General features: G+C 43.2%; 1 protein-coding gene across 1 annotated transcript; it reads right to left on the bottom strand.

Moving 5' to 3' along the window:
* Nucleotides 1–611: 611 nt before the first annotated feature.
* Nucleotides 612–1,800, bottom strand: LOC116890169 (nucleosome assembly protein 1-like 1). The gene is given in 3 exon segments (XM_032890904.1): nt 612–886; nt 889–1,473; nt 1,476–1,800. Coding segments are annotated over 3 exon segments (1,149 nt in total). The 5' UTR covers nt 1,783–1,800; the 3' UTR covers nt 612–629.
* Between the last annotated feature and the right edge of the window lie 9,839 nt (nt 1,801–11,639).

Raw genomic sequence — 11,639 nt, 5'->3', positions numbered from 1 at the left:
ACCATCCATTCTCATCCCTATCCTCCTCATGTAAAACCCACAACCTCTTATCTGAGCTCTTCTAAGGTCTATTACAAGGGACTGTGCTTATAAGTTGTTCAAGGTCACAAAGCTAGAAACCCGGAGACTATGTGATTTAAACACTGAGAGATGGCTTAAAGGAGAAATGTCCCCCTTAGGCTCAGACATTTGAACATCAGGTTGTCATTTGGTGATGGTCTTTGGGGAGCCTTAGGAGGTATGGCTTTTCTGGAAAACGTGTGTTTTGACAATAGCAAGAAGGGGTGGGCTGCCCTGAGAATAAAATGTCTTGCCTACCATTAATTTGCTCTCTCTGATTCTTCCTCATGGTTGAGATGACTTCTCATGTTGCTTTTCCTGCTGCTGCCCTTCCACTCTACCCTCATGGATTCTTAACCATGCAAGCTTAAGTTGCCTTGGTCACGGCATTTTCTTCCTTTCTTTTTTTTTTTCCATAATGTATGGAAATCTTATACAAGTTAATCTTTGGGTCAATAGATTTTCATGATTGCAGAGTTTGTTGATAATACAATTTAATTTGAAAGCTTCTAATATGAAAAATTTCCCAACACAACTTGAGACAGCCAGACACCTTTTATTGAATAGATTTACTGCAGCCAATGTTGAAAAAGTTTACTGCAGCTTTTGACTCCTTCGAAGAGCTGATAACCCTCATCAGCTTCTTCACCTTCTTCATCATAGTCATCGCCATCGTCCTCAATATCTTCTCTGGTGAAGTATAACACTGATCTTGGGATTATACGCTCACGTAAAAAGTGACCAATTTCAAAGTCTGCAGCCAGTATTGCCTCAGCAGCGTCATCCAGATCTCCATTCTCAGGAACTTCAGGAGGAGCAAAAAATTAAAGAAAGAATCATTGGAAACTGTTTTAGTCACAGTACGAACTGTCCCACCATGTCCCTTGTGTTTCTGCTTCTTCTTAATGGTTTTCAAAGTAACATTCTCTCCTTTTTTCCAATCTATCTGGCACCCTGTACGACCCATAATTTCTGGTCCATCAAAAGAAAAGGGATCAGAATCATCTGGTTCTGACCTCATCCTGTAAGTCTTTGTTAACATTTCATTTGTGAAATATTCATTGGGTTCAAAGTGAAATTCTAAGATAAAACTCATAGGCTGGCCAGCGTCCGAAAACTTCACTTTAATATCTTTCAAGGGCTTCAGAATAGGTTCATCATGTTCCTGAACCATATCACTGAGCAAATCAACATTCTTAAAATCTGTCAACCAAAACTCAGGAATTCCTTTAGGGTCTTCTTTTTCTTCATCCTTTTTCTCTTCTTCAATCTTGGCCTTTTCTTTCAGCTCCTCCGAAACTTCATCTTCCTCATCTGGTTTCCATTCACGTTCTTCTTCTGTAGGTTCGTAAATTGCATTAATGATCTCAAATCGCTTATCAAATAGAGGCTGACAGAGAACAGCATATTTTCAAGATCATGAACTTCCTCATCGAATTTGGCTTCTATCTGTGCACATTTAACTTGAAGATTCTTGAGAGCATTCACTCGTCTTTTGACTACCTTAGGCAAGCTTTCAGTGTATCCTGTTGGTGTGTCTACCTGACTATCAAGTCTTGCCTGAAGAGCTGCAAGAATCTGAGGATTTTGCATCATCTGAACAGTTAGCTGACGTGCTTTCATTTTTGTTTCTTCACCCGTTTCTTCTTCTTCTACTTTTTCAACATCTTCCAAATCTTGATCAAGTTCAGACTGTTCTTTGTTGTCAATGTCTGCCATCATGTAAGAACTCCAAATACTGTGCCAGGAGGCTTGGACGTGGAGCCCGACAGCCGGGAGCTGAGCAGGCAGTGACTCTGGTTGTGGTATTTTAATTACAGCAACCAAAAGGTGACTAGTGCACTCAGGCAATGGTCTTCCAACATTGCTTTTTTTCCCTAGTGCCAGGGATAGAATCTAGGACCCTGTAGATCAGTGGTTCTCAACTTCCTTAATGCTGCAACACTTTAATACAGTTCCTCGTGTTGTGATGACCCCCAAGCATAAAATTATTTTGCTGCTACTGCATAACTGTATGTTTGCTGCTGCTATGAGTCATAATGTAAATATCTGAAAGGCAGGATACTTGTTATATACTCTGTGAAAAGGGCGTTTAACCCCCAAAGGGGTCAAAACCCCCAGGTTGACAACCATAGATATTAGTAAGTACTCTGCTACACCTGTTCACCCCTGCCTCTGAGTGACACAAGAGGGAATCTACTGTAATTCCCCTCCACAAAAAAGAAAAAGACAATCAAGAGATAGACACACTCAAAGAGATCATTTGCATAACATTAAAAAGAGCCAAGTCTACCACAGTAGGAAATACTATGAATCTAAGCAAGATTTAAAAAAAAAAAAAAAGGCCACAGGAAACTATAGTTCATCTTCACATGACAGCATGGTAGAAGCATCCAGAAAGCAAAAAGGTGAACTGTGTGGCTTCTTACCTGTGCTCTCTGGTGACTGCATACTTCCCCTATGACTGAATAATCAGCTTCCCACATGTTGACTTCTGCTGGGTTTGGTCAGTAAGGGGTCCCAGCAGAATATCAACTCCCTTCCCTCCTCCCCTAATACTGTATCAGTGGAAGCCTCATCCCTGCTGGCCCCACCTCTTACAGACCACAGGTTGCACAGGACCTGCCAATACTGCCTTGTCCTTTTGGCCTTTGGGTCCTAATGGTGTGCACCTGCCTGTGGTTTCTCTTCCTAGACTCCCTCATACCCCTCCTGAGCACCGCCTGCACATCTTCAGGAGTGTTTGCTGAGGTCTCCTCACTAAAATTTCTTGGCATGACTATTATTTACTCAGATCCTTTCTGATGTGAATCTTGAGACTCCAGATGAACCCAACACCAGAATCCCAACATGACAGAAAGGGACTGCATCTGACGAATCTTTGACTGTGGGTCCTGAATGCCATGGCCATCTTAACCATGATTGGAAGGAACTTGGCTTCTGGTCACCTCTCTGGAGATACTCCCTCCTCAACAAATTATGAGCAGCATCCTTATCTACATATGTTACTGATTAAGATCAAGGACCGGGAGAAAGAAAAATGGAACTTCAGGTTTTTGGGCAGTCACAGCAAACTGGAAACATTGAAAGTGAAAATCATGAAGAACTCTTGTGAGTGTTAAGTCTTCAGCTTCACTACCAGAAAATCAATACCCTGTAGCATAGAGACCTTTGCTAAGTATTTACCAGAGGGATTCCCCTATACCCAATGTTCCTTGACCCCTCCAAGCCTGTGAGATGCAGCTCAGTCCAATGGTGGGGTTGTAGAATCTGTGGTTGAGACTACAGAGGCGTTGAGAGATTTGTTTGTGGCAGATTTTTGAAGCTGGGTAAAGAAAGGATTCTGGGCTTATTGAGCAGGAGGAATAACATTTCAGTTGATCTGCCTAGATATGTTCCATGGGACCTAGTGGTCATTAGTCAAACATCTGGATGAAACTCTGAGCACATGCTTGGTGTTTTGTTAGCAATGTTGGCCCTTGGCTGAGGTACACACAGAATTTTCACTGGAGTCTTTTAGTCTTTTCAAGGTTCTGAAAAGAAGTAGCCACTCCGGGACAGCATGTTCAACTATAAGATCCCTAATGCTATCTTCAGGGACTCCTTAGTCCAAAGTCACACTAGATAGGTGTTTTCCATGATGTGAGCACTCAGGAAGCTGAGGACCCAGGAACGGTATTTCCCATGTGACCCCCTAAGTGTGCCACTAAAGGTGTGGCAATCACATTCTTCACTAAAGCTTAAGGAATCCTTGAAACACTATGTCTACCCTCTGGGGGTGTGTAGACAACCTTGAGGTTTGTGCTTGTCTCCATATGACTGTTCACAACACTCTAGGGCATGGAGAGGCTTCTAGTGTTTGTGAACAGGAGACTATGGAATGAACAAATAGGGAACTGGCTCCCTAGGCTATGTTCTGAGTACTACTTTTAACTCTGGTGACAAAATCCTAGCTCTGGTGGCAAAATCCTAGCTGTGTTTTTGTCTTTAGGATTCCCTAACCTCTATTTTAAACTATTTTCACAACTCAGCCTTTTGTGGGTCATTCTGATTTTGGGGGCGGGGTTTACAATGCACGTACACACAAAGCTTTAAAATCCCCCTCAAACTTCCTGGTGAGGAGGTTTGGTATAATCATTTACTGAGTAAAGCAGACTCCTCCCCCTTCCTGGGCTTACTGGGAGCCTGTCCATAGAGAATATTAGTCCCTGGGTGGGAGCGGGATTGGGGGAGTCCAAACACCATCGTGGTCAACTAATCTATGTCTGTATTATAGGGTCAGATACATGGAACTAGAAATGAGTGGACCACAGTAGGGCAGAAATGAGTTGGCCCAGCTTTGTAGCCAGTTTCTGAAAGCTGAGTCGATGTCATCTCTAATGAATTCAGTTTGACTCAGCTATGTCAAGTAGACACCGAGATTAGCCATTCTATTCACTTTATCTGTTTGTCAGTGGGAATGGCTAATCTCGGTGTCTACTTGACATAGCTGAGAAGATAAATGAAGAAATGACTCTATCAAGTTGCCAGTGAATGCTTTCTTGGTTGCCGACTGGTGTAGAAGTGCCTAGTCCATCATGGGCAGTACAATGCCCTATGCAAGTCAGCCTGGGTTGTATAAGAAAGCAAACCGAGCAAGCCCTGGGGAGCAAGTAAGTAAACAGTGTTCCTCTATGGTTTCTGCTTCAGTTCCTGTGTCCAGCTTCCTGCCCTGAGTTCCTGACCTGACTCCCCTGGATGATGGAGCTGTAAGATAAAATAAACGGGGGTTGGGGATTTAGCTCAGTGGTAGAGCGCTTGCCTAGCGAGCGCAAGGCCCTGGGTCCGGTCCCCAGCTCCAAAAAAAAAAAAAAAAAAAGAAAAGAAAAAAAAAAGATAAAATAAACCCTATTCTCCTCAAGTTGCTTTCGGTCATGGTGTTTACCTCAAGAATAAAAAGCAAACTAAGACAAATGCTACAGCTGAACAGGCTGAGAGTAAGACTTCACATTCTTCTCCCACAAGCAAAATAATAAAGGAAGTTGTGCACACTACCTAGGGGAGGCAGGGACCATCAGAGTTGCTGAGGCAGAATGTGCCTTGCAAAACCTTCTCTGATTGGCCCATTCCCTCCATTGTTTGGCTAAAGTCCAGGAGCATGTGTAAGGACTGGGGATTAATTTAAACCCAAACATGGATAGTTGCTGTTCACAGCTGCTGCTCTGGAATCCGTGGTATAATGAAGATCAACAGAGGCTCTCCCTTCTGGAGACCATGTTGAACCTAGGAAAATCATGCTGCTCTTAATGTTAGTGACTAAAGATGGATAAAGCACATTTGATGTCTTGCTTTGGGACGTTCCAATGAAGACAGGGGAAGCAGAGCCACACTAATGCAGTACCTCTGAGATGTTCACTCATGAAAGGATATGTTCAAAAACAACACGTCAGAGCTTAGGTGAAAAATTAGATCAGTTCAAGAGACTCATAATGGGTCAAAGTGCAGAGATTAAGTGAGTGCTTAGCCCTAAAGGGTGTGTCCCTGTCATTTCTTCCAAGGCTCAGGAAACCTTACAGAAGAGGGGGCCAGAAAGGGCATAAGAGCCGGAGGGTAGAAAGGGATGCTGTAGAAACTGCCTTCCAAATGTGATGTGGCCTTGCGTCGATGACACAGCACATCTCATAATAAGGGCACAAGGCATGTCAGTATGAGGTCACTGATTAAGAAGGAACACACTGGGAGAGGGTGAGATGAGACAGAGTAAGTTATGGTCATTACGCATCCTAGAAATGTGAGAAGCCATCAAAAAAGAAAAACAAATAAAAGCCATAACACAAACCCATGCAGCTGCACCTTCATCTTAAAGCATGAAGACAAGGAACACTGAAGAGGAAGGGCAGGGATGGCTGCCTGTCTCACTCTTGGCCTCATTGCCTTCCCTTAGAATAGGCTACTCCAGGAGACCCAGTACCCATCAGTTAACACAGCAGATGGTATCTCACGTCTGAGGTCAGGCAGGTCATGTCCCTGTCCACACTCTTGCTTCTCACTGCTAATTCTAACTGAAGCCAAGCATCATGTTAGAGACTCCTCTGCAGAGAGACCTAGTTTCTAAGGAGTGAGAGAGAACTGTCCCCCAGGACAAAATCCTACGCTCAGCCCCAGAATGAGCTTGATGTAGGTCTCTGCTCAGTGAAGCCTTCAGATGAGGACAAGTTGTCACTTCTGACTCCCTGAGCCAGAGGTGAGGTGTTGTACCACATCGGGTTCCCCAAATCAAAGAAATACGGAGATAAAAAAATGTTTGGAATATTGGGCTGTTAGTTACAAGGTGGTGGCTATCTAATACAAAGGAAATAGGGACACTAAATGCTATGATCAAAAAGGTCAGATGGAGCTGAAAAATGTGTAAGTCAAGTATGCAAATGCTAAAAGTTAAAGTATATAGCTGTTAGGTGTTAGAGTATACAAAACTGTAAAAGAATTAATTTATGAAACTAGGGCCTGGAGAGGTGGCTCAACAATTAAGAGCACTAGCTGCACTTCCAGAGGACCTGAGTTGAATTCCCAGCACCCACATGGCAACTCTCAAATGTCCATAACTCCAGCTCTTGGGGGTCCAACATCCTCACATGCAGGAAAAAAACACTCACTCACATAAAATGAAAATAAATCACTTATTTATGTGACTAGTATAACATTTTTATTATTTGTATTTAGTAAACATGCCTAGAATATAAAAGTCAGGGAATCACAACTACAGGGGAAGATTCATCTATACAGAAGCTTTAACAGTCCTAATAACCAGCAAACCAGACAAGTGAATTATCAAATGTGGGCAAAATTTTTGGGCTTCTACAACAGGTACAGTATAGATGACTTCATTTAGAAAGAACTGGAATTACTCTATTACAATTCTGGAGGCTGGCATGAGCAAGATAAGGAGCTACAAACTTGGTGCCTGGAGAGGGCTGATCTCTACTTCCAAGATGGCTTTGGGATGCCATGCTATCTAGAGAGGAGGGACTCTGTGTCTCCACATGCAGAATGTCATTGGAAGGCAGAAAGGGCTGGGTTCCCACATCCTTCATCATGTGCATGGGATCTCCTGACCTAAGCATTCTTCAGTGTCCTTAACTACCCCGCTTGGTGCATTTAGGATTCTTTCCTATAGAGGAATTTGGAGGCAACCAAGTTACCAGAGCCATGTATGCAGACCGCATCTTGAATCTCAAACTGACATTGGGAACTTACTCACCAGGGTCAGGGAAGTAACTGTAACTTTACAGGGGAGAAAAAAGGACCATAAGGAACAAGAAGCAGGGAACCAAGTCAAAATCGGGTTAAGGAAAAATAGAAAGATGAACTGTGCAGAAGGGAGAGAGAAAATGTTTAAGCTAAATTTGAAAGACAGAATTGGAATCACATGTACAGAAATTGTAGAGATCTTAGGACGTGAGGGTGAAACTCAGTGGGTAGAGCTCTTGCCTAGCATGGTGGGCCCTGGGCTCTATTCCTAGAGCTACAAGAAGAGGGAATGAAATGTGAAGACTTAAGTTGGCTCATGTGAGGTTCAATAACAATGACAATCCCATGCTCTCCTGTCACAAGTGAGCCATGGCACAAGGGCACTGTTTAAAAACAGGAAGAAGGCGGCTTGATGTGTGAACTGTCTGCCTTCTATCAGAGTCTGAAGCTCCTGACCAAAGCAAGTCACCCTAATCAATTTTCTGTTGCTGTGGTAAAATATCAGTTGACTTTGGCTACATTTCCAGAGAGGCACAGGTCTCATGGTGGAGAAGTCATGGCAGAGGGCAACATGCGCATAGCAGTCAGAAGGCAGAGAAATCACATTTCATCCCCACACAGGAAGCAGAGAGAAAGAGGGTAAACAGGAAGTTGAGACTCAACTTAAAGCCCACTGACTGACTCCCAGTGTTTCACTTCCTCCAGCAAGGCTTTGCATGCTGAAAGTTCCATAACCTCTCCAAACAGCACAACTATCTGTTCAGTAAGTTACTCTATGGGAGCATGCCTCACTAAAACGGCAAAGTAAACTAAACCCCAAAACCAAAAGGGTTAATTTTATTTAGGATGTCTCTAACTCACTTTCCTCCTTCTCGAATCTCTCCCTCCCCTTCCTTTTTTAACCTTGCTTTTCTCTGCCCACCCCTCTTCCTAGCGCAGTTACATCTTTGTGGCAGATAAGTATTTCATCTTTACATTGTCATTAATATGTAAATAGCATCCCTGCTCTGAATATGTAATACAAGGTGATCACCTTCCTGTGAGGAATTCCTATTTGTTTTCCTCAGAGTTATCCATGGGCTCCTTTAAGTTTGTCTTTAGTCCTTTAGTTTTTATTATGTTCATATGGACTGGGGACTCCAAAATCCCAAGATGCCACTGTAGTACCTCTTCTCCCTCACAAGGCCTAGATTCAGCCTCAGGGTATCTGTTTAATTTTTCTCCTGGGCTTGCTCTCACATTCTGCTCTGAATATTTAACCGTCATGAGCTCCTCCTCTGTGCTATACTCTGGTATCACCCTCATCCCAGAGACAACTTTCTTGATGAAGCCAGGCTTTTGTGAAGCACTGTGGTTTAAAGATATGTTTTGCTGACTTGTATATTACTGAGTCTTCCTAAAAAATAAATAAATAAAGTAAAAGGTTATAGGATGTGCTCCTCTGAACTTCATGCATGAAAATGCCTGTGTTCTCCTTTCACACATGAATGAAAGTTGGTCTAGGTATAAAATTTTCCCCTAGACATTTTGAGACATGGTATTTTATCCACTTTCAGAGTTGCTATTGAGTGCGGCACCATTCAGCTCTCCTCAAACCTTAAAGGGGACACAACTTTTCCTACTCAAAATGTCTTCTACTTGCCAGCTCTCAGTTGGATATGACAGGTACAGGTATCCATGATCAATTATACCAGGAAGTCTGGGATCGTCTAAGTTAATTTATGTTATACAAATTTATCTAAGATGTTTGCTTATAGGCAATGCTGCTAGGCTCCTCTAGGGACCTAGCAATGGATTACATCAGCACCTTTGCCAATGCCAGGTGCAGGTGGCCTGGCAGCAGTGTATCAGTGAAGGGCTGCTTGCTTCACTAGTTCTCTCTCTCTCTCTCTCTCTCTCTCTCTCTCTCTCTCTCTCTCTCCCTCTCCACACACACACATGCCACCCTAACTCCCACCATGTCTCTGCTCCTGGCTTTCTGCCCAACCCCTTCGTTGTGTCCTCACTTCCCTCCTTTCCCCCAGATAAGCCTTCCTTATTATACCAGATCTGTCCCATGGTGTGATTTCTCAGGGGGTGTGCCTGCCACCACATTATTTTTCATAACGTAAGATATATTATGTCAAGACCTTTCTAGGTTCTGCTAAAAACAGAACATTTCTTTTTTCGTTTCTACCTTGTGGTGAAATGAAGAAAATAAATAGGAAAGACACTGCATATGTAAACAACACCAGAGGTTAAAGGTTGGTGGGATTTATGAATGAAAATACAAGTGACAAGGGTAACTATACTACATGAGAGACTACACTATGAAATGAGATAAGAGAGTCAGGAAAACCAGGAATTGTAATGCTTCCAAGGGAGAGAGGGAGAGGGTGAGAGACCCATGCAAAGCTTGTATCAGCCCACTTCTGTGGCAATAGCAAAATAACAGAGAATAGGAGTAAGGCTTTTCCCACAGGAGACTGGAACCTAGCATCAAGGTGCTAATAGTATTCATTTCCAGGTGAAGAGTTGCATCTTGGTGGTCACCAGGTCACTAATCGCTTATTTATTTTTATTTAATGTTTATGAGTGTTGTCTGCATTTATATAAGTACATCATGCACATTTAGTACTTGTGGGGCCCAGAAGATAGCATCAGATCCCCCTAAAAATTGAGTTACAATTTTGCATTGCCATTTGGGTGCTGGGAACTGAGCCTGGGTCTTTTACAAGAGCACCAGTTCCTTAACTACTGAGACACCTCTTCAGCCATCTTACCGGGCTTTGATGAGGAAGGTAATCTCTCTATCCTTTTAAGGACACATACATATCTCACATGAGGTTCCATCCTCATGAACTCATTTCAAGCCCTCCACACCTAACTCTGTCATGGTAAAGGTTGTGACTTCAGCATATGAATGGGAGGGGCCATGTTGGTTCTTAACAAGCTTGAAGTTAAAGATGTTTCAGGCGTATGAGAGAAACAGAGGCTGGAATAGAGGGCGGAAGATGGGAGTAGGGTGACACAAATTGACCTCAGAAGGCCCCTCAGCCCTTAAAGGTTTCTGACTTGGGTAGAGATTGTTTGGATACCATTCTGACACAAAGAGGGAGCCAGGCAGGGGCTTTAGCTGGACCAGTGGCCTAGCTCAGCCTTTCCTTTTTCCTACTAAAGTCCCCTAGCCCAGATCTATTCTTCACTGTGACAATTCTTTCATTACCATGAAGTGGAAATTTCCACTTTCTGTGGAAGCTCAGTTGTGTCACATGATTTTTGGAAAGCTGTCTTGTAAGAGGATATCTTGCTGAAATAGACTCATGAGAGGATGGTTTGATGAAGCAAATGCATGAGAGGGCATGTGCTGCTTTGCTGGAGCAGATGCTTAAGAGAGTGTGTGATGTTTGGGAAGTGTATAAATGGAACTCCATAAACAGTGAGAGGTCACTCTTGCATCTCTAGACATGCAGCACTTTGCTGGTCTTCATTGGTCTTCACTGGTCTTCACTGGTCTTTGCTGGTCTTCACTCGTCTTCACTGGTCTTCACTTTGTAGAAAAAAACATATCAAAGAACTTGTGGGATTCCAATTGACTCTTGCCACTTCTGCTGACTTGTGCTGAATTGGCAGAGCCTTGTGGTTTCTGCTGGATCAAGCCGTTGCTCCTTGGTGTTTGCTATTGGATTGGACTGATGGTATCCTGACAACAAAGAGTGAAATCACCTCCAAAGAACTAGTTCTAAACAGGTCTGTAACTACGTTTTCTTATAAACCTTCATTTTCTCTCTACCTCTGGGCCAGAGGAGAGGTTGAAGCATTTAAGAGCCCTAAATAAAGTATGCTTAGATAAAAATCTAAGTCTACATTACCGTGTCAATGAAACTGTGAAGGGTGATGGAGTTGAAGGGGCAGGTTACATTTTCTGTATTTAACCTGAAGTTATTTTCTGATCTTCATGGAGTCTGTTGCCCTGGGCAGCCACCTGGTGATCCACAAAGCCTGAAATGAAGGCATGAAGGTGCTGACAGAAACTTGGAAATCCTCCCTTTCCAGGGAAACATACAGTCCCAAACTGTCACACAGGATTCTTCAGAACGCACTGGAAGCCAAAAGCTCATCTCCAGGATGATGGACAGTTGGCTGTCCTGGGATCTGACAGTGTGTATTTCATCTTTGCAATAAGCTTAGCACAGAAATGGTGTGTGCCCATGGCTGCCCACAGCCCTCCACCTGCCCTGTATCCCTGGACCGTGAAGCCATCTGCATTAGTACTAAATGCAACGTTGCCACCAGCAAGGTCACTTGTGAATGCTAGAGTTCCTTCATTGCCTACATACCACAAAGAGTGATAAAAAGCTCATCTTCCCAAA

The sequence above is a fragment of the Rattus rattus genome, chromosome 1 (assembly GCF_011064425.1).
Source record: "Rattus rattus isolate New Zealand chromosome 1, Rrattus_CSIRO_v1, whole genome shotgun sequence".
Taxonomy (NCBI): Eukaryota; Metazoa; Chordata; class Mammalia; order Rodentia; family Muridae; genus Rattus; species Rattus rattus.
The sequence above is the reverse complement of the archived record's forward strand: the minus strand, read 5'-3'. Positions and strand labels throughout refer to the sequence as shown.